The sequence below is a fragment of the Gymnodraco acuticeps genome, unplaced genomic scaffold (genome assembly GCF_902827175.1).
Source record: "Gymnodraco acuticeps unplaced genomic scaffold, fGymAcu1.1, whole genome shotgun sequence".
Classification (NCBI taxonomy): Eukaryota; Metazoa; Chordata; class Actinopteri; order Perciformes; family Bathydraconidae; genus Gymnodraco; species Gymnodraco acuticeps.
This window is the reverse complement of record NW_022990964.1, coordinates 77,681-102,080: the sequence shown is the minus strand read 5'-3', so window position 1 is coordinate 102,080 and position 24,400 is coordinate 77,681. Positions and strand designations below refer to the sequence as shown.

At 42.8% G+C, this 24,400-nt stretch overlaps 1 protein-coding gene across 1 annotated transcript; it reads right to left on the bottom strand.

Moving 5' to 3' along the window:
- Nucleotides 1–17,217: 17,217 nt before the first annotated feature.
- On the bottom strand, nt 17,218–24,400 carry LOC117558809 (G2/mitotic-specific cyclin-B1-like). The gene is made up of 9 exons (XM_034235207.1): nt 24,232–24,400; nt 23,864–23,998; nt 23,315–23,440; nt 23,044–23,232; nt 22,790–22,948; nt 21,540–21,776; nt 21,314–21,454; nt 17,992–18,102; nt 17,218–17,885 (listed from the first exon to the last, which is right to left on the bottom strand). The coding sequence occupies exons 1-9, from the start codon at nt 24,250–24,252 to the stop codon at nt 17,781–17,783; spliced, it is 1,224 nt and encodes a 407-aa protein (XP_034091098.1). The 5' UTR covers nt 24,253–24,400; the 3' UTR covers nt 17,218–17,780.

Sequence of the window (24,400 nt, the reverse complement as noted above, 5' to 3'; positions counted from 1 at the left end):
AAAGGGAGGGACTTCGCCTCTCTATGAAGCATCCAGGAGTCTCAGGTCTTCTGGGTCGGGTCTGCTCTCTGTTCCGAGAATAACAACTAAACATGGAAAAGCATCTTTTAGTTATTATGCCCCAACGATCTGGAACAAACTGCCTAAATCGTGCACGTCCGCTGAAAACACTTCCTATTTTCAAATCCAGACTCAAAACGCACCTATTTGCCGCTGCTTTTAATTGAGCTGCTCATACTCATACAACAGTATGCCTTTTAGTCATGTATTCTGTACCTGCTGTGTTTATTTATTTATTTAATTTCATTATCTTTGCTTTTTATGCCTGTTTTTAAATGCCATTTAATAATGTATTTACGCTGTATTTGTTCTTAAATGTCTTTTGTTTTTATTTTCGAAAGCACTTTGAATCGCCACGTGCTGAAAAGTGCTAAATAAATAAAATTGCCTTGCCTTGCCTTACTTCCGGGTTTTATAATATTCATTGGGGGGTTTGTTATCAATTTGAGGGTCATTCCTCCAATTCCAGAATTGGAGGACATTTCATGTCCCCCATATAAAAAAATGCACTTGTGTTAAACATACTTGTCTTGAGACAAAATGTATATAAAGTTGAAGAAAAAGTGGTTTCAAAATATTATTTAAATGATCAAATAGCTCTCGAACATCCCCTAAAATGGAATTTTTCTCTTGTCCCGTTTCTTGGTGACCAACTTGCATGTCAAATATAACATTTAAAATAGGGATTTTATTTACTTTTGTTGGGATTATTCTATTGATATATGTCTCTTGGGTAAAATCAATTTGTTAAATCATAAACACATTTTAAATAACAGTAATTTTGCACAGAAGGTGTGTCCCTCAACATGCGTTCAACCCTGTTACCCAAACCTTTTTAGATTGGCACAGGAAGTGAAAAAACTGTAAGTCAGATGACACAGTGCAAGTGACATCAGCAAGCCATGTGCTAGTGCCATGGGTAGACCAAAACTAAGTCCTCTCTTTTATTTTTCATATTTTTACAATATTTTCAGTCTTAAAAGAGTGTGGTACTCTGACCCACTCAACCCTGTTACTGATATTATCAGAATAAAGCATATTAATTTCAAAGTTATCTTTCTTGCATTAGATATCCAAGTTTGTCCTTGCCTTGAAAGTAGCATTACATGCTACATCTAGCAATAATTCCTGAGGTTAAAGCTCAAATTAGCATTGATTTTCAACCCTGTTACTATAATTAGCAGGGACGTGCACAGGTACGGGCTAATGTTGCCCGGGCAACGGCCCGTTTGGCCTTTTTGGCTGACCTGCCCCTCTGGAGAGAGCGAGAGTTTGTTTGTCTTTTTTCTGTTGTGGCCGAATGAACATGATCAGCCCACAATTAGTATTGTAGCGTCTCGCTGCGGGAAACACACTTTGTCAGCGCTGTCATCTGACGGTGCGTTAAGACCACCTCAGTGTCGGATTTTGGAAACTTGATTTTGAGTTGTCTCATGGCAGTTAGGGTATAAGGGACAAACCAGGGGACTTTACTTCCTCTTGATACTGTCGGTTATTTACAAAAAAACACCTAAATAAATAAGTAATTAGATACCTTACCGTTACAACGCTCATAACGAATGTTAAGAATAAGAATAATGCGTATTGAACTGGTTTCATTAATTAGTTAGAGGCCCTATTTCATCAGTATGTCTGGACTGCACAGCAGTTACAATGGTCTGGCAAACTACATTAGAACAGAATTGTCCCCATTTTGTCTTTAATAGTTACTAGCATTAGATATTTTAATGAGATATGGACCGCAAAACAAAAAATGTCCCTGGTCACCTTAGCTTATTTTGTTATGAAATGATAATGTGAATTACTCTTCAAATTAGTTAATGTAAAAATCGTTTGGTTTATTTTACATAAAAAACAAGTCACAATTTTCAAAAGGTCTTGTGTTTTTTTCCGGGGGGAGGCCCTTTTTCCAGTTTAGAGCAATAGCCCCTCCAAATGTCTGTGCACGTCCCTGATAATTAAAGTAACAGGGCTAATTCTTCATTGGAAAATATACATTTGATGCCTAGCTGGGCAAATCACTTTTTTGATGGTTTATTATTTGTTTTTCCTAAATACATTAAAAAAAATTATAAAATAAAAGGTTCATTTTTCAAAATCATCAAATAAAGATAGTGGAGTATCAACACACTCTCACTCCATAATCGTCCAGGAGCGACGTTTGGTCAGGGTCCCGTGGCGTGCAGTTGTGACGCTCCTCCTTCAGCTTCATAAAGGGACGCAAAGCTTTCAACTGATTGCAATGTATTCCCATCTGCGGCGGGATTTGACGCTCATGGAAGCACGGCATTCGTTTGTGTCGGCTGCCCTTAAAGGCAATGTGAGCGTCCATTCCCATTGGATAACGGATAATTGTACACCCGGAAGTAAGTATTCCCCTTACTGTCGATTAATTTGACAGTGATATCTGCACTACTCATCGACTAAAAAACACCAGATTATCCTTGTTAATTACACAACATTGATTGGTTTAAATTGTGTGCAATGCTGAGTAAAGGATGGCAGAAGACACTACACTACCCAGAATCCCCAGCTATCGTTTAGGACTACACCATGTGCTCTGTTTGACAAACCCCGTGATTAGTTCTCAAGCTCTGTGATTGGTTGACCTCCAACTGCATTCCATATGAAAAAAAAAACGTTTCGTAAAAGATAAAATCATACTTTATTCAGCAGTGCTTGCTTTACTCTTTGAAAATCATCACATGAATGCATTGTAATAAATGGTTCGGCTGCATTAAATATATTACACATCTGTCGTAGTTCTTTATTTTTATTTATCTTCTACAGAGATCGGGCTCAGAATAGACCGGAAACTATTCTTTTATCGTTCAGTTTGAATTTCACAATAAAGTTAGTAGTAATATTTTGTTTTGATATTATTGTTTTTTATTAACTACTAGACCGCTGGGTCATGTTAAGACCATCTTTTCTGTGTTGCTGTGGGTTTTTTCCATCGCTTTTGTGTTACAAATATCAAAACAATAACTAAATATATCCATCGTAAACTAAACCAGAAACAGCAGTATATTTTATTTTGTTAACACTGTAAACTTGACAGTTTTTTTTAACCCAAACCACCTACTGGTTAAAGCACGTCATTACACGTTTAGAGTAATGCAATGCAGGTAGATTGTGTTGCTTTTTGCGACACCTAAGGGCCGTAAGGGCCCGACCGACAGATCTCATGCCCAGCTCCAGCAGTTTCCGGTAGGGTGCACAATGGAGAGGATCGGGATCGACGTTCTTGGGCCGTTTTCCCGCACAGAAAAAGGGAACCGCTACATCCTCACAGCCATGGACTACTTCACTAACGGCCCGTCTACACTACAGGCGTCGAAAAAGCTTGAAGCTGGGCGTGTCTGAGGCTTGGCGATTTTTTGCGAGCAACGCGACCAACAACCAATCACATGAATCTCCCGCCCCCGACATACAAAGCAATAGCAATGTTAAAACGAAGTAAACTGGATATAAAATCCCCAAACAGGCGAAAACCTACCAGTTTCACCCACTGTCTCTGCCACCTCCCTCCATGCCTCGCTCCTCCTGTTTGTATCCCGGTAGATGAACAGAGACTGATCATACAGCACCGGGTGATTCACTACCGCTATAATGAATTTTCCCTCCATTTTTTTGAATATGAGGAAATGACCTGCGTAGTCTCTCCCAGCATACACGCGGTTTGATTGGCTAGCTTGTACTGGCAGATTTGCATAAACGGGATTTCATTGGCTGACACCAGCTTCGAGCAAGCATCAAGCCTCAAAAGTTGAACATTGTTCAACTTTTGACGCCGATAGACGCTCGCGATGCTTGCAACGCCTTGCCATGCTACCCACAATGCAGTTCGGCGAAGTTTGAAAATATCCTACGTCACCCCATTCAAATGAATGGGCGAAGCGTTGAAAGCATTTTTTGACACCTGTAGTGTAGACGGGCCGTAAGTGGCCTGAGGCATACAGCCTACCAGATCAAGAGGCAGAGACTATTGTGGACGCTTTGGTGGAGGGAATGTTTAGCAGGTTCGGGGCGCCTGAAGTCATACACACAGACCAGGGCCGAAACTTTGAGTCCCGAGTGTTGAAGGCTATGTGCGAAAAACTGGGATCCCATAAGATCCGCACCACACCCCTTCACCCACAGAGCGATGGCCTCGTAGAAAGGTTCAACCGCACACTGGCTCAACAGCTTGCCATAGTGACGGCAAAACACCAAAGAGACTGGGACACCCATGTCCCCCTCGTGCTGATGGCGTACCGGTCTGCGACCCAAGATTCCACTTCCTGCTCCCCTGCCCTCCTCATGTTAGGAAGGGAGATGCGCACGCCGGGCGAGATGATGATGGGCTTGCCCCCCGACGCTCCTGTGGACCCCCCAGGATTCGAATATGCCAGGAAACTCCAGGAACGGTTGCAGTCTGCTCACGACTTTGCCAGGCGCCAACTACAGAGTGCAGGGGCGAGGCAGAAGAGGAACTACGACGTGCATGCTAGAGGACGGCATTTCAGTGCAAGCGAGTTGGTCTGGGTGTATAACCCACAGAAGAAGAAGGGCAGATGCCCAAAGCTGGACAGCAACTGGGAAGGGCCCTGCAGGGTTCTGGAGAGACTGAGTGAGGTCGTCTACAGCAGTGGTTCTCAAACTTTTTTCACTCACCCTTTGAAAAAAAAATTCAGCCAAGTACCCCCTGATCAGCGCAAAAACTATTTGTTAAGGGAAAAAAAGCCTATATAAAGAGGTACAGTGCAGCGCTGCACCATCAGTGTCTGATTTATTAAAACAACAACCTTGTAACTGAGAAACACTTAAATGCTACACTTCAAATGTTTACAATCCATCACTAAAGTCATGGCAAGCCAATTTTAACATCATGCAATAACACAGACGACATTAGTTGCATTGAACTGATCTTTTTAATAAGTTGTACAATGTAGTGAAACATGGGCTTGAGCTTCACTGAGGATCCTTGTCATTCTGACAGGGAGGCAAACTGCAGTTATTACACTTCACGTTTTGAAATATGTGAAACTCTGTTAATATAAAACCCACACTGCTCAAACTTCCTTACTTTTCCTAAAATTGGTATATTTATTTATTTGTTTTGGGGCGTGGGGAATGAAGAGAAAAAATATAGTAGCATTTTATGAGCATGGGATTTTGACCCCTCATATAAACATATGCATAATGCTGCGCTATACTTTGCGGCCACACGCCGTTGCCAAGCAACGCTTATTGTTTAGGTCCTTTGATAAGCAGGCAGTCATATAATTAACTAGAACTAGCTAGATCTGATAGATTTGGACATAGACGCAAGTGAAGTCTAACCGGACGCGAGAGAGAGAGATCAGAGATCCGATCAGCTGCTGCTGACGGAGAACACGCAGCTCTGCATGATCACAGCTCAGCCGCTGTGACGGACCGTTGAGCCGAGCAGAAATACACTAAGAGTTAGACCTAACACACTTAGCTAGTTTATCTACTCTGGAACTAGCTAAACTAATTTTATTTATTTTTTTACTGTCGGTCACTTATTAGAGGTTCAGCGAGCTGCACGAGACTGACGGGCTGTCAGGAGAGGAAAAGAGAGCACCGTTTATTTTTCCCATTTTATTATCCAGAATTACTGTAAATCTTTGAATTGAGTAGTTAAACTACTATTAGTAGTTTGTGTAAATGCATGTGTGTATGAATTATACGTTTTTGTTTTTGTATGATTTTAGTAGAATAAATACAAAAAAATAAAAAATGTTTTTTTTTTCATTAACATAAAATAAATCTCACGTACCCCCTGCAGTACTCCAACGTACCCCTAGGGGTCCGCGTACCCCCATTTGAGAACCACTGGTCTACAGGGTCCAACTGAAGCGGAGAGGGAGAATAGTTGCTCTTCACCGGGACAGGTTGGCACCCTATCGGGGGACAGCGACACCACTAGGATCAGGTGGTGAGACACAGGGGGCTAGGGACACTGTTCTTTCTTCTTCCCAACCCCCCTCTCACGACCCGTGGACCTTGCCTGGTTCCCCACAACCTGGACTTGTTTCCCCTTGCCCTACTCTGGGCCCCACGGTGGGCTTGTCTCCCCCTGCCGCAGACCAGAGAGACTTTGTTTATTCCCTCGAGGGCGAGGGACTTTGAGGAGGGGGGAAAGTGTAACGGACTGGTTATAATCAGGGGTGCACATAACTTTTTTGCCCTGGTTCTCAAAGGAGCACCTGGAGATGTTGCTTGGTGCTCATCCTTAAAATGAAATAAACCGTAACTTTTGATGGGGTCTTGACTTTATTTGCCAGACACACGGCACTGAACACACATGCAGAGGTGAACACAGAACACACATGCAGAGGTGAACACAAGACAACATTAGCACGACCAGTAATCCTACAAGCTGTCGACACTACCCTCCTGACTGTTCTCCTCTCTGTCAGACATGGTAGCTGATGATGTAGGCCTACTACTTTCTCTCTGGTTGAGTCTGCGATTAGCTGCTTGCATCCACAAGTCAACAGCTGGTTTTGGGTCGAAAGTCTCTGTTGTCATCTTAGACAAGTGGATGTAATCAAATAAGTATGTGAACATAACCAATAACCTACCATAGCCAATAACAAATGAATGTAACTTATTTTATTTTTGTTGTTCATATCTTATTTTACCTTAACATTTATTTATGCATTATTTTTATCTCTCCAGTTTTAAAGGATATTTTTGGTTACTGTTCTATAGTATACATTGGAATGATTTCAAACCTGTTTATCTCAATAATTATAAAGGAGTGCCTTGGAAATATGTGTTTACATAAATTGTGACCAAACCGTTTGAACTTAGACTAAAGTGAACTATCTAAACACTCAGACTCCTTTACCTCACTGAGCTGCAGTTATTAGCCTCTCAGTCTGACTGGAGAGGACTCTCCCTCCACATCATTGTAGAAACATCTTCTTCTTATATCCGTTAGTAACGGCCCGTCCACACAGCGGCGTGCGTTGAAGCTTCCAACGCTTCTGCCCATTCACTTTGAATGGGGTGACGTCACTTTTAGCCGAACTGCATTTTGGGAAGCGACGTGGAGCGTTGCTGGCGTAGCTGGCGTCAAAAGTTGAGCAATGTTCAACTTTTGACGCCTCGACGGAGGCGTCAGCCAATGAAATCCCGTTTATTCAAATCTGCCAGTACAATCGCTAGCCAATCAAACCGCGTGTATGCTGGGAGAGACTGCGCAGGTCATTTCCTCATATTCAAACAAAGTGAGGGAAAATTCATTGTAGCGGTAGTGAATCACCCGGTGCTGTATGATCAGTCTCTGTTCATCCACCGGGATACAAACCGGAGGAGCGAGGCATGGAGGGAGGAGGCAGAGACAGTGGGTGAAACTGGTAGGTTTTCGCCTGTTTGGGGATTTTATATCCAGTTTACTTCGTTTTAACATTGCTATTGCTTTGTATGTCGGGGGCGGGAGATTCATGTGATTGGTTGTTGGTCGTGTTGCTCGCAAAAAATCCCCAAGCTTCAGATACGCCCACCTCCAAGCGTCAACGCACGCTGCTGTGTGGACGCTCCGAGCAGCTAGCACCAGATTCTAATAACAACAGCGCCGGAACCGGTGCACCCTCCCTCACTCCCACGCTCACGGTGTGTCCACACAGCAGCTTTGACCAAATCTTGAAAATCCTGGAGCTGGGCGTGTCTGACAGCTTGGGGATTTCGCGACCAACAACCAATCACATGAATATCACATGAATATCCCGCCCCCGACATACAAAGCAAAAAAAACCCGGTTCTTCTACACTATTGTCAAATAGGAAGGGCTATGATGAACATTTATTTTTTTAACATTTTGAACATTTATGAGATTAATGTTTATGGTGCTATTTTATGCTACATTCCATGCTGGCTAATGATACTGTATATGCTTGCTAGCAACGAAGTAAACTAGCAACGAAGTAAACTGGATATAAAATCCCCAAACAAGCGAAAACCTACCAGTTTCACCCACTGTCTCTGCCACCTCCCTCCATGCCTGGTTCCTCCGGTTTGTATCCCGGTAAGTAAATAGGGACTGGTCATAAAGAACCGGGTGATTTGCTACCGCAATAACTAAATTCTCCTCCATTTTTGTGGAATGTAGAAATGAACTGCGGGTCTCGTTCTCCCAGCTTGCACGCGGTTTGATTGGCTAGCGCTTGAACTGTCAGATTTGCATAAACGGATCTGATTGGCTGTCGCTTCCAGCTCAGCCTCAAAAGTTGAACAATGTTCAACTTTGGAATCCTGAACATCCTGGAAATCCTGGAAATCTTCGCCTCGCCCCCCCACAATGCAGTTCGGCGACAAGCGAGGGAAAGTGACGTCATCCCCATTCAAAGTCAATGGGCGGAGACGCGGTGGACAAATCGCCAAAAGCTGCTGTGTGGACGGGCCGTCGCACTTTGGCTGTGAGCTGCGGTTGCCAGATAAGCCAACATCCCCCATTTTCATCACTTACAGCGCCCATCGTACAGGGCAAATGAAACGTGTAACTGGGATGAAAAGGGTGTTACATTTACTCTCTCTCTCTCTCTCTCTCTCTCTCTCTCTCTCTCTCTCTCTCTCTCTCTCTCTCTCTCTCTCTCTCTCTCTCTCTCTCTCTTTTTATCTTTTCCCTTCTCTCTCTTCTCGCTCTCCCTCTCTCTCTCAATGTTGGTACGCAAATGCGCCTTTTTTCAAATGACCCGGTGCTCTTTTTTTGGCGGAGGTGCGCATGCGCACCTGCGCATCAGTTATAATGTTGATGTTTGATGTGTTTGTTGTTCAGAGTTTGTTTGCATTTTACAGAGTGTCAGTGAACGTGCCACTGTTTTGATGGACGGTTCTTGTGACCTGTAGCTGTGGGTTTGGGTGGGAGAGTGTTGTCTGGTTGGTTGGGGCTGGAAGAGGGAGGTTCCTGGGGAGAGGGACGCGGGAAGCTAGGAGAGAGCTAGCGGGAGACGTGACGGAGTGTGAGAATACGACAGGGTTAGTGGATTGTTTTGGCGTGGTTATGGCCAGTGGCGGCGGGTCATTAGGGGCAGGTGGGGCACAGCCCCACCTAGTGTCAGAAGAAAGTATTACAAATAATGATTACAAAAAAATACAAAAAAATAAATAAAAAAACATATAAAATATATTTAAAGGTCATGTTTAATAATCTGATTCGTCTGTACATTTCTGTTTTAGTCTGTGTTCTTCTAATTAGTGTCTAGAGTGCCGTTTTGAGCTGTTTAGAGCCATGTGGGACAAAACCCGATCCTGCCCCTCCCTCTCACAGTCTAAGTGAACGGTGATTGTAAAAACTACACTGCGCATGCTCAGAGTATTTTTCTATTTAATGTGTGTGGCAAAAAAATAATGACCGTAGGGGCATAGTGCTCCCATCCCCACCATACGTCATCTCACATAATTCAGAATTGATTGGCTGTAAGTACTCACGTGTGCAGTGCTGCGAAACGTCACGTGTAGTTTGAAGAGGAGACGAGAGCGCAGCATATAGCTAACATCACCATTAAAAGAAGTAAAAAACTGAAAGAAAATGAATGAAGTTGACCATTTACTGGAGCACACATTTGAGACACTTAGTCTCGGAGAGAAACTGGAGGTAAAGCGCCTCGGTGCCCACCATCCACCGGATTTCCAAATGGTCCAGACTGCGGGCAAAGTTAAACGTGGGTTTAACGCTGAGTGGTTTGCTAAAAATAAATGGCTAACGGCGAGCATCCAGAAGAATTCCCTCTTTTGCTTTCCTTGCCTGCTTTTTGGTGAAGATCAAAGTACTTGGTCGAGGACAGGTTACAAGGACTTAAAGCATCTTTCGGAGAGGACAATGAAGCATGAGAGCAGCAACAGTCATTTGCAAAATGCCGTAAAATTGGGATTACTTGGAAGGGTGAATGTTGCAGCTCAGATTGACAGCGCCTACAGACGCGGCATTGATGATCATAATAGGAAGGTGGAAGAAAACAGGTACGTGCTTGGTCGGATCATCACCTGTATTAAACTGTGTGGGAAATGTGAGACAGCACTGCGGGGCCACAACGAGTCGGCGGACTCTCTGAATCCAGGGATATTCAGGTCAATTTTCGAGACAATGTGTGAGGGTGATTCAGCTTGTTTTCAAAGGGACATCAAGCACCATACAGAATGAACTCTTGGACTGCATGTATGATGTGTACAGGGAGGAAATAGCCAAGCAAGTGGACAACACATCATTTGTTGCCGTTCAGGCCAACGAGACAACCGATGTCTCCTGTAAATCGCAAATGGTGATTGTGCTGCGATACATTATGCCTGACCTCACAGTTACAGAGCGTTTTTTGGAGTTTGTGGAAGTAAAGGACAAAACTGGTGTAGGTCTCTCTAACAGCATCAAGGCTGTTCTGGAACCCTTGAAGCTGAAAGAAAAGCTAATCGCTCAGACCTATGACGGGGCGGACGTCATGAGCGGTAACTTACGCAGGGTACAGACAGTGATGAAGGAGACGTACCCAAACGCTCAGTTTGTTCACTGCTACGCCCACCAACTGAACCTGACCCTGCAGCAACTGTGTTCAGCAAGGATGAGCATCCTGAAGGTGTTTTTTGCAGATCTAACTGCTTTTTCCACTTTTTTTCCACTCTTGCAGAGGCAACACAGAGACGCATCCCACGGCCACCGGCTGTGAGATGGAACTTTAAAAGCAGAACTGTGAACGCGGTTTGAGAGACCCGAGATGCACTACTTCAGTGTATGAAGCATATACGCGCACAACCAGGATGGGATGCGGTCACCATAAGTGAGGCATACGGCCTGTCAAAGAAACTGCGGGACCGAGCATTTATGCAGCTCCTGGAGTTTTTTTCGTTGCTTATGCCAGAAGTGGATGTTCTATACAACACTCTGCAAAAACGAAGCATCAATGCACCTGGGATCAACAGCGCGCTCTGCCGTTTCAAGGAAAATGTTCAGAAAATGAGGCAGAAAACTGATGCATTGGCCGCCACTGCTCATGATGGAACAGACGAGCCAGGCCGACGAGTCAGCAGCACAGCGCCGGTGATGAAGGAGGCTTGTGACACAGTCATCTCACAGGTGGAACAGAGGTTCTCACAGAGTGACCATTTGATCGCTGCAAAGCTTGTTGACAGCTCATTCTTCCCACAGCATGTCCTGTTATTTCCTACAGCTGAGCTTGACTGCGCCGTGAAACTGTGGCCTGCGTTGGGAAACAAGGAGAAGTTGAAGTCTGAGCTGACCACGCTCTACCGCCACAGTGAGCTTCACACTGGAAACACTGCCCTGTCTCTGTTGAAATCCATTCACGAGAACAACTTGGAGGAAACGTTTGCTGAGACTGTTATTTTGGTCAAAATAATAGTGACAACTCCGATGACGACATCCGAGTCAGAGAGGAACTTTTCCACCCTCAAAAGGATAAAGACTTTCACTCGCAACACCATGGGACAGCCGCGACTTAACGCATTGGCCATGCTTTCAATTGAAAGCCAGTTGATCCAGCAACTACAGGACTTCATCCCCAAAGTGATAGACACATTCTGTCAGAGGAAGGACCGCCGTGCCGCTTTTCTTTTCAAGTGAGCCTTCAGCTTTGGTAAGTTCATTTATGTCATATATTTTGTTGATCTTCTGTGTTTTGCCTCTGCTGGATCGATTGATATTGTGACCTCGATGATGAGTGTCTGTGTTTTCCTTATATTTACAGTCTATGGTGTTTTAATGCTAAAGCATTACGGTTGTTGTTATTGTTAAGAATTACTTTGTGATGGTGACCTTTACTCCATGTATGAAGGTGCATTACTATGACATCCCCACGCTGTGTACGTAAATGTATGCGCTCACAGTGTTGCTCCTGTGGTCTTCAGTATGTAATTTGACACTCCCTCTCTCTCTCTCCTCCCCCCCTCTCTCTCCCCCCCCCCCTCTCTCTCTCCTCCCTCTCTCTGTCCCCCCCCTCTCTCTCTCTCTCTCTCCCCCGACCTCTTTCTGCCCCCCCAGTTTTGTACACCTAGAAACGCCACTGGTTATGGCCAACAGTAACCTGTGATCTGTACAATAAACTCCCGGATAAAGGACAAACTAAGCCTCCCTGTGTTCCTGTAGCGAGACGCTACAATACATTCTAGTTAAAGGTGGGGTAGGTAATTCACTTCAGAAACACTTGTTATATTTCATGGAATGCTCTTAACATCCCAATAGCAATACATTAAATGCTTTGACAATAAATACATAACAAAAATTCATCTGTGGAAGCCGTGGCGCTGTAAAAAGCACAACCAATCATCTGAGCCGGCCCGGCTAAAATAACTGGATGGCCTACCTGCCTGTCAACCTTCCATCTCGTGCACAAATTTATCTCGTGCCCTCATTGGTCATGTGCGCGTTCGTGTGTGTTGGAGGAGGGGCTCTGTAAGGAAGTCTGAAGGAAGGGGCAGATTTTGTCGGCTGCGTAGTTTCAAATTTGAGCGCACTCGAGCTGGTTTCTCCATTCTTACCTACCCTACCTTCAAGTACAATAGGCTACTTGGGTAAAAGTCTACCAATTTAATTAATTTAAATTGTTTACATGAAAACACATAACAAAAATGTTGATGGCTGAACTTTAAAGGAGACATGTCATGCTTTTCCGGTTATTACCTGTCCCCTTGTGTGTTATGAAGGTTTGTATGCATGTAAACGGTGTGCAGAGTCACAAACCCTCAAAGTACACCCTGTAGCAAGTAAAACTCTAGACCTCAACAATGGAATTATGATCAGTGGAAATGGCCATGACATGGGACCTTTAAAGAGCCTGTGACACGAGTTTCCCCCATCATCCAAACCCATCAATTTGAGTAAATATTGTCCCCTTGAAAACCGTTACTGAACTGATTTTGGATATTTGTACTTTGATAACCATTAATTTGCCCTTCAATGTTGACCATATTCTGGATCTTCTCGGGGATTCTTCAAGTCCCGCCAAATTATGTGTGACGTCATTGCGGGCACAGCGCTCCAGCTGCACCGTTCAGGATCCCAGCATCTGCATGCAAATGCACGATGGTGCACACCATGGGCGTCGCCTGGGGTAGGCATCCGGGGCTTTAGCCCCGGATGTTTTTTCTTTAGCCCCGGACAAATTCTCCCTCAATAATATAATACATTAACCGTACTTTACCTAGAGGATGGCAGAATTGTAATTTCCCGTGTTCAGTGAATGCAACAGAGGCAACCACCAGACCAATCCGAGAGTTGCATGGAAATAAACGTGTTTTATTGGCTGACCTCTCCTCTGTGACAGTGTTTAAACTTTAAACTTTCAGCCGCGGACGCGGAGTTTCTGAAGATGGACATTAGACATTTTTTAAATAAAAAATACGGCAATTCTCAAGTGGTGGCTTTACACAACAACCCCAGAGCCACCACCTGAGCCAGGTGAACAAGGTATGTAAATGTCAGTAAACTTACAAGTTATGTCAACATGTAAGCAAAGCATAAATTATAGCTACGTTGACGTTACTTTGAATCGCGGGGGTAAGCTAAACCGTTAGCAAGTAGCTATAGCTAGCCAGATATATTAAATAAACACTTTGTCATAAAATCTAAATGTTGTGTTTTTTAGCGTTACCTGGTGATTTCAAAGAAAGCTCTCTGGGAAATGTTGACTTACTGTCAGTGTTCGACATGAAGCTACATGTAGAAGCTACCTTACATTACACAGTTGATCCTGAGTCCTGTCAGTTAAAGTGTTTCATAGTTAGCTTAGCTAAGCATCAACCTAGCACTGAAATATATGGATGTTATGTGACGGTATTTCTGAGGAAAAGTCAGCTGAAATGGTGGCATAGTTGCCACTGCTTTACGTGTCAACAGCATGTTTGAACGTATTTGCAGCAGTACATGTGGCTGTTTGGCCACTGACGTTGCCATAACAACACCTGAATTTAAATGTGCAACCTCTTTTTGTGACAGATTTTTGCATGAAATTATAATTCTTCTGATTGATATTCCTATTGACAGCTAGTTTCTATGTGTACATTATGAGATGGACAGCCAGCTAACAAGCTTTCAGATCAAAGCTAATCCAGTGGGGCTCCTGAAAGGGGGCAAGGGACACTATGCTCCCAAATATTAAGCCTTGACCCGCATCTTAAAATTGATATGATCACAAAATGATCTGCATTGTCGGAGGCCTTTTTTCCTCATTATCATGTCAAATTGTACAGCTTTCCTTAGTGTTGAATGCAGAAAGAGGACTATATTAGAGTATCAAGTGAAAATGACTATATTAAAGTATGAAGTGAATATATTAAGTGAATTACTCAAACTGCATTTGTATAGGAATGATTATGTCCTATTGGCAGATAACTACTCTAACAGTGATATCTACAAGAGATGTACATTTAACTATTTTCAATTGGTTAGTATTACATTTTGTAAGAGTGTGGTGACACTCATTTTAATGAAGACACATTTGTGTATCTTGAAATTCATTTATTTGACAGAGCTGGAAACTGATTGACTTACATACTTGTTTGTGTTTACCTACACAGTCATCACAGATGAGCCAAACAGAGTAGAGGATGAAGAAAGGAGAACAGGAGAAAGGGACACACAAGAAGGAGAAACAACAGACAAGAACAACAATGGAGACAACAATGAACAGGAACACCAGAACAGACAAGAGTCAATGAGTAACATGACTGATTTAGGGACTGCAGATACAGGGCCAAGGCAAGTGAGACATCACTGCTTTCCATCCAGCATGTTTGGCCAGCAAAAGAGATCATTTCAACCGCAAACAGCAAGAGATGAGGGATTATTATTTCCTCCTTCCATCCCTTTTTTCTGTTTAATCTGATTACTAACAACTTCTAATCATTTGACATAGTTTATGATTTAATTGGAAAATGAAGTGTTTTTAAATAATAAACCCGTTTCTGATTCTGATTCTTTGATTTTTGTTGACATATGGGTGTTGAGAGATGTATCCATATCTCTTAACGTTGCTCTCAAAGTGCACAAGATTGATGCTTTTAACTTCAACATTAAAAAAAATTCTTCCTGGGGACCCCAGAGGAGGTGAGTTCCCTCAAAATAGCACTTTATCTCTGCTTATGTAACTCCGGTGTAGTGTCCCCTCGGCAACAGATCACTCAGAGCTGGTGATTATTTTCCTGCATTTCAATGGACAGCATAAAAGGACACATGAGCTGGGTTCTGGTGCTCAGATTAGCTATTGATGATCACGTTGATAAATCATATAAAACCAATCACACAAAAAACATGTTGCTGTGACTGTGAGCATTAAACAATTAACATTAAACTAAACAAACACAACAGTATCATTGTCCTTATAAAATAAAAACATACATTTTGTCCACCGAGATAATACAGGCACCTTACCCTCAAGAAATCCTCACGTGCTATGAGAATCTCCCACAATGCATTGCCGTAACAAAGCTAATGCAGGCACACTGTAGCGCCGCCACTGTGGGCTAAGCCCCGAATGTTTCCAGGTCCAGGCAACGCCCCTGGTGCACACAGCAGCAAGCTCAGACAGTTTAATTTTAAACGTGTCTGAGAGCTCATATGAGGCTGTAGGATCGGTTTATGTTGTATCTGTTAGAAGTTTAGGAATTAGGTGCGTCAATATGGGCGATCATACGGTCATGTAGCCAGTGGTGGACTGGGACTAAAAATCATCCCGGGACTCTCGACCGGCCCACTTCGGTACCGCTAGTAAATTGTCAACGGGGGGAGTGGGGGATGTGCTAGTGATTTATCCGACCGGCCCACTTCGGTACCGGCCCATCGGGATTCGTCCCGATGGCCAGTCCGCCACTGCACCCAGCCCAGCCCACGTAAACTGTCAACGGGGGGAGCCTCGCTGCGGGGAAACGGTGGACCGAGTGTCCCGATCGGAGTGGGAATAATAATAATCCGTGCATTTTATCCATTAATTTCCCCAACATTGTGGTAAAAAAACCACACGTTTAATCCATGTTGGTGTACTACAACTACAAAAAGCATCGGTTTGTTTTCTCATCAGGAAATGCAGACCGGCTCAAACAAACGATTTTTAAATCATCCTCACGATCATTTAATGTATCATATGTTCGCCGAATTGACATGAAAGCACTAATAAATGTAGTTTCATCCACTTGAGTTTACAACTACAAAAATAATCGATTTATTTTTATATCACATCCGACTGGAGGAAATTCAGCAGCTCTCACTACCGATTTTTAATCCTAATTTAATCATCACCACGATCATTTATGTTTATGTTCGCCGAATTGACATGAAAGCACTGACAAATATGAAGATACTGTAGTCAACTTCATTAAAACGTTATTAACGTGCCTAAACCCAGTAATTCACCATTTCTACGCATGACAACACTTTGTCCGTGTTTGGCTCTCTCGCCGCACAGTGAAGCGTTCCCGCATTGACGTCACTTCCGGCTTCCCCCAAAACGAGTCGAAGGAATTTCCCCGCGATGTTCGAAATTATTGATATTTATCGGAACGGTATCGCACCTTCTTTTTTAAACTGACGGTTCGAGATTACTAGTAGCCCAATATTTCATTGCACAACAGTTGTTGGGAGGCTGTCACAGGCTCTTTAACTACATCAGTATCAGGAAGCTGGTTTTTCACATGCAGGCTCCGTGGTAGACTTTATTTTTAAGAACACCCGTTTTCCTGTCACATTGCACCTTATTCAGTGTGATAAACATGGTAGAGAGCTGCACAATGGATATAACACTGGAAACTGAAGTGTGTCATTTGGATCAGATTTGTATGTAAATTAAGAATTTGCCCAAGGAATACAATTTGCATTTTAATGGTGCACATGTAGAAATAAATCATTAGTTCAACTGCAGCAATAGACTAATGTTAAATTAGTGGATACTTCAGTGTGTTCAGGATGGAAGCATTAAGAATGACAAGGAATGATAAGTGATTCATGAAAAGCACCTTTGAAGAAGTGATGCTTTTGAATCACTCAGTACTAAATATCATATAGTAGTAATAGTTTTGAAGCTCAGTAAGGTCAATATTAACTGAAAATATAGCCATCACAGTCTAGATTTTCTGCTGAAGATTAAGCAGAGAACTGAGAGCTCCCTCTGGTGGTGATCAACATTAATGACAAGGAAACAAAGGTCTGATCTGAACTATTTTTAATAAAAGCTTTAAGAAAATTAAGCATGTAAAAGGATTTTAAAAGTATTGCTGTACATTTGACACATTCACACAAGAAAAAAAAAATGCACACCTGGCCACTTTAGATATTCGGGACCATTTGAAAGCATGCCACAAGTTTTAGATTTGCAGCCAGAGCAGCGGTTAAGCTATAAAAATAACTATAACAAGATTTCAGTCAGCCAACATCCCAAGTAGTGTATTTATGATGTAAAAAAGTGATTAGGGTTGGATTAGAGTAGTCATACAGACTGAAACTCATACAGAGTAAATAAGCCTGATATGGTTCACTTTACTGAAGAGCAGGTCCTATTCCAAGACTGAACTGCCAATTTGTGTGAGGGCTAGTTTTTAAATTAAAACTTGTAGCATGCTTTAGAAAAAGAGTCAGTAAAAGTATTCACGATTTCAGTTGATAAAAACGTGCAAACCACTGATTTGGTCCTTGGTGTGCAGCTCCTTCGGTCACATTAAAAAGTTTAAGTTACAACTGTACAAAACGGCACATTGTGCCAAAAGTCTTCTCATACGGTGAGCTGCTTTGCAATATCCGTCACCACTGAAGACTTGAGCTGCGAGATGGTGGCAATCCTCATCTGCTTGGAAGTGGAGTACTTTCCTTTAATGGCCTGGAATAAGAGAAAATTATTGGGTTATAAGTAAATCCAAATTAAGGATTAATCCTTTTCAAGTACACAAATGTTGACACTTGAGTTTTGTTTGTTTTACACTTACCATATGTTTGGTCGTACCGTCGTTCACCTTCAGTACATTCTTGGCAATGTGTGCCATCACAGGAATCAAACTCTCTGCCGTGTATTCCATGTAGTGCTGCAGAGTCACGTCCTGAGAAGAGACAATACACAGATGTCCTTCACAAAAGCATTTAATCCACTTGACAGTAAATGCTCCATTAGAATCTTTAATGACCACACAGCCAGGCTGGTGGAATGACCATTTTATGACTGAGGCAACCATTTTTAAAGGCAACACCCCACTTTACACACTTTTGTAGCAAATGTAGCCTTGAAATACAAATATTGGCCAATATTTAAATAGATGATAAGCCACCTTTTAACATTTTGAAGGTGCACTTATTAGCTTAGTCTTGTAAAAATATGAACGTTTCAAAAGAGGGCCAAATGTGTTATTTTAGCATATTGAACTAATGCATTTTGCTCTTGGAAATATTTCTCTCCTCATTTAATAGACAATTATTTTAACAGTATACTATAATCTACACCAGGGGTCGGCAACAGGCGGACCGCGGTCCGGACGCCGACCTATAACCAATACATTAATAGGGGATTTCAATTTTGACGGGGCGATTCTATTTTAACCGCCGCCGACAGGGGGCGATTGAGACGAGTGAGCGATACAGGGAGAAAAATACAGAAGAGACGAGAGCGCAGCAGAGAGGAAAGAGAGAGAATAATTAGCGATACAGGGAGAGGAGAGTGAACAGGCGTGTCATCCTGCCCGCTGGGAGCACAGAACCAGTGTGTCTCATTGGTTCAGAGACCGTGGCGCTCATTAAAAGTGCCAAAACGCCACTGCATGTGTGTATGAGAATGGCCCCGACACCATTTCAGCCCAGATTTAAACTCCTGGCAGGACAAACTCAATTCTTGCACTAAATTAAAAAGTGAGTGAGGGACTGCAATATAAGATAGAAAGAGAAACTTTAAAACAGTTCAATTGTTATGATGTGTAAACACTGTTATTGTTCTATAATCGGGTGCACATAACTTTGTTGCCCTGGTTCTCAAAGGAGCACCTGGAGATGTTGCTTGGTGCTCATCCTTAAAATGAAATAAACCGTAACTTTTGAGGGGGTCTTGACTTTATTTGCCAGACACACGGCACTGAACACACATGCAGAGGTGAACACAGAACACACATGCAGAGGTGAACACAAGACAACATTAGCACGACCAGTAATCCTACAAGCTGTCATCACTACCCTCCTGACTGTTCTCCTCTCTGTCTTCCTCTGTCAGACATGGTAGCTGATGATGTAGGCCTACTTCTTCCTCTCTGGTTGAGTCTGTGATTAGCTGCTTGCATCCACAAGTCAACAGCTGGTTTTGGGTCGAAAGTCTCTGTTGTCATCTTAGACAAGTGGATGTAATCAAATAAGTATGTGAACATAACCAATAACCTACCATAGCCAATAACAAATGTAACTTATTTTATTTGTGTTGTTCATTCATATCTTACCTTAACATTTATTTATGCATTTTTTTTAATCTCTCCAGTTTTAAAGGATATTTTTGGTTACTATCCTACAGTATACATTGGAATGATTTAAAACCTGTTTATCCCAATAATTATAAAGGAGTGCCTTGGAAATATGTGGCTACATAAATTGCGACCAAACCGTTTGAACTTAGACTAAAGCAGTGGTTCTCAAAGTGGGGGGCGCGCAGAGGCATGCCAGGGGGGGCGCGAGAGACCAGGAGGAAAAATGTTTTTATAAAAAAAAAAAAAAAAAAAAAAAAAAAATTATTGATTCGAAAATAATATGATGCAGTACAGTATTATTACGTGTTGAGAGATGTATCCATAGATCTCTTCATTTTGCTCTCAAAGTGCACCAGATTGATGCATTTAACTTCAACATTTAAAAATGAAATCTTCCCGGGGGAGCTTGCCCCCGGACCCCCCTATGTGAGGTCCACACACCACCTATAAAAATAGCACTTTACCCCTGCTAAGCTGATTATCGAGCCTTCATTGTAACAGTCGCGGGTACACTGTATATGCGTGGGGATTGTTGCAGTAGAAAATTCCACTGTAGCGACCGGTACATTAATGGGAAACCCTAAATGTTTGAGCACCCTCTATGAAACGTCAAGCTACCTGAGCTACTGAGCCTGACTATTTGTGTTGGGGGGGCCCGACTTTTTTTTTTCTCCAAAGGGGGGCCTGACAGAAAAAGTTTGAGAACCACTGGACTAAAGTGAACTATCTAAACACTCAGAGTCCTTTACCTCACTGAGCTGTAGTATCAGCCTCTCAGTCTGACTGGAGAGGACTCTCCCTCCACATTATTGTAGAAACATCTTCTTCTTATATCCGTTAGAGCAGCTAGCACGGCACCAGATTCTAATAACAACAGCGCTGGTACCGGTGCACCCTCCCTCTCTCCCTCGCATTTTGGCTGTGAGCTGCGGGCGCCAGATAAGCCAACATCCCCCATTTTCATCACTTACAGCGCCCATCGTACAGGGCAAATGAAACGTGTAACCGGGGTGAAAAGGGTGTTACATTTACTTAATTATGAATATTGTTACATCAAGGCCGAAAATTAGGATGAGCGCCAACGGTCAAAATGTTTTTTTCCCTCCCAGAACTGCCAGCGCAGCGCCTCCACAGATCTGGCGCCCTAGGCGAACATCTAGCCAGTGCTACGGGCCGGCCCTCAGTTCATACATGTATGCAACTCGCAAATATCTCTCTCCTCTATTTTCTCTTCTCTCTCTCCCTCTCTCAATGTTGGTACGCAAATGCGCTTCGTTTCAAATGACCCGGTGCTCTTTTTTTGGCGGAGGTGCGCATGCGCACCAGTTATGTGCAGCCCTGTCTATAATCGTCTGAAACTGTTTAGTCATGATGTGAAACGGTTAACAAAGAAAAACTCAAGCTACTGCTAAACTTTATCTAAAATTAAGCACTTTTAAAATGCACATATTTTCAAAAGCTATTTTATTTTTAAATGCAGCCCGAGAGGAACATTACACACATCCACAGTATAGTTCAATGTTCATTGACAATAAATATTGTCGTTATTAAATTGTAGTTTCTTTATTTGATTGGCAGTCAGTTGTTGATTACATGCAGACGTTGATAAAGCTACAGGCTACTTCAATACATATCACATTAATTCATAAAGCAACTTAGACATTTTGATGTTCCGGACCTTTGCATGGAGAGATTCTCAAACTGGACCTCGTTGAATACCCTTGATATAAACTATATAAACCATCTGTTCATTTGTCACAAGTAATGATATTTCTCATCTGATACAGACGTATTTAGGAAGAGGTTAACTCACCCATTCACCAGCGTCCAAGACCTTGAGACTGAGAGCCAGAGAAGCACTTGCAACAATGGAAGGTGGCATGTGAACCATCTCGTAGTCGACCATGGTGAGCTCCAGGAGGTATTTAGCCAGGGTGTGCTGCTCAGCTGTTACCTTAAGAGAGACATTGACATCATCAACAAATTGAAGATCTCAAAGCAGAACATTTGGCTCGTTTGCTGTTAAAAATGATACAAACCTCGTAAACCTTTGACGCTCTTCTGAGGAACTGCAGGGGAAGAGGGCGGCCCAGCTGGAACTTGAGCACTCGCAGGATGGCCATCTCCATGTCTCTGATCTCTGCGGTGGTGTAGGCCTTGTCGGTTACGTAGGCAAAGTCTGAGATCTCGGGGGGGTACATCTCCTCGTATTTGGAAGCCAGGAACATGGCAGTTACGCCGACCAGCTGCAGCTGCTTCTTGGGGACTGGGTTGTCCTGTTGGAGGTGCAATCACAGGACTTTAGACACAAGGATTTATACTGTTTCTCATCAATATATTATAAGTCTCAGATATATGCAAAACATGTCTCTGAAGTGTTTGGCTCGAAATACCAAACAGATCACCCATTGCAGCATCCCATAATCCCCTGTTTCAAAAGCGCTGATTCTCTGTTACTTTAGATGAAAATAAGGAGCCACTCCCTTCTTGAGAGATATTTGGTAAAAAAAGAACACAATGGAGAGGAGATTCAGGTGATAAGGTGGGGAGGAGTTACCTTGGTTGGTGATTGGCTAATGGTTATACGAGCCAAAAAAAAAGTTATGACATCATGAAGTGGCCAAAATCTGATCAGCTCATTTTGAGACAGGTTTATAGAAATGGATCAGAACAAAAAGAGAATCTTTTTTCCTGAAACTTTCAGAATCTCTTTACACAGAGGGGACACATGTTGATGTCGAAGAGACATGAAAAAGTGGATTTTGCATAATAGGTGACCTTTAAAGTGGACCTATCATGCTATATTTGAATAATATACTGTAGGGCCATACCTATATAAAACATGTCTGTGAAGTTTTTTTTCAAAATACCAAACCAATCATGCATTTTAGCCATTCCTCATTTCACTCCATTTGCTTTATTCCAGCACTGTTTTTGCCAGGGCTGATTCTGTGGCAAATGAGCTGCAGCTGACCACGCCCCCCTGAAAAGGAGGGGGCGAGGCACAAGCATCATGTTACCATGCCACGGCAACCTCTCATTCCCCTGATAGGCGGAGCTCCCCGTTTCTGATGTCAGAACGATTTCAAATCTGTATCAGCTCCGTTGCAGCCTCGTTTTTAGAGATTTGGGTATGGAAGAAAAGAGAGAGGGTTGTGTTTTCTGACACTTGGTGAGTTCCCTGACACACATATTCATGTATGAAAGACATACAAAAGTGCATTTTGCCTGATAGGTCCCCTTTAAGCTAGCCATGTAAAAAAACAGGACAAGATATACATGTACACACCTGAAGAAAGCGGTCAATTATTCCCACGGTCAGGTACATGGTCTCCTGCAGCAGACGGAACTTGAGGCTCACTTGCACCAACCAGTCAACGAGAATGGCCCGCATGTTCCCAGTCACCTCATGACCCTGCAGATAAGTGGCTCTGACGTTCTGCTCCACCTGTAGAGACAAAAACTGGTTAAAATCCACAAGTAGTAGAGGGGGGGGGGAATCTCCAATGCATATAGCCAGTTGAAGAATATTCATTTGCTTGCCTCGAGCTGACGCAGGTACTTGTAGATTTCCTTCACATATTCGCTGCAGAGCATGGGGTTTTCGTAGTCATCTGCATCAACATCCCTGACAGCAGTGTGAAGAATGACGTCTGAGAAGGCTTGGCAGAGGTCTGCCGGGGCACAGCCAGAAGTCTCCATGGGAGTTGGGGAGGCTGGTTCAGGGATAACCTGGAACGGTGGAATTCCCAACATTAGAACCACACCCGGCAGCCATTTTTGTTTGAGCAGATAGCTGCTGGGATTCACTCACCTGGACTTCTGGCTCAGGTTTAACAGGAACCACAGTTTTTGGTTTGGGCTGTTCAACAACAGCAACTGCTTTTTCAACTTTGGTGACGGGGACTTTGATCTTCTTTGTGGCCTCTGTCTTGACAGCCTAAAAGGAAAAAGATGGATTAAAGTCAGAACTGTGCTGGCCACCATTTCATAGCTTGCGGCAACCACTCTGGATTGTGTACAACTGAATTGCAGAGTAGGTTATAATAGGACACTGTCAATTTAAATGCTGGACAGACATTTAGTGTTTTATAGAAGTGTGAAAAAATGCTTTTACATGGTCAATCTTTCAGAACTTGGTTGAACCCCTTCTAAAAAGCTAAATGTAACCATGTGCTTCAAGACAAGTTACCAGGCTTTGCTTGTTGTTACATCAGAGCACAACTGTAGTTATTTTTGCATAAAAGGCTTTAGTCGTGAGAAGCATGCAGACATGATTGTATGTAGTAAAAAAAAAAAACATTCCCACGTTGATTTTGATAAAAATGGAATGTGATATTATAAAATGTAGTAAAAATCTTACCTTCTTCTGTACTTCTTTGTTAATTCCAATGTTTCCAATTTCACCGAGAGCCGCTCGGGGCTTTGTGGGCCCGGTGACCGTGCAGGCCTTTCCAGCGAGCTGAATTTCAGCATTTCTGGTTGAAGCCAAGCGGGTCTGCAGAAGAAAAAAACGTTTGATTAATTAATAATTTGTAATTGTTTAAAAGGCTCACGTCGAATTATTTCTATAGAACGCTCTGCACGAGAGCAAATCCCACATCTAAGCACGAGGGCATTCAAGAGATATCATGTAGATATTTAAACAACAAAAAAATCCAATAAAGACACATTTCCTCTATACAGAATTACTGTCGAATAAAGAATAATGATAAACATTAAAATACTTACTCTGGTTAATCGGAGTGCCATTTCGAAATATGCGTCGCTTCAACAGACAGACAGGCACGCAGTCGTAATGGAGAATGATGCGGTGTATTTTTGAGGTTCAGCGTCCAGGTTTAAATCCTCACTCCCTACGATCTGATTCGCTGAGGTCTGAATGCTCCGAGAATCTGTT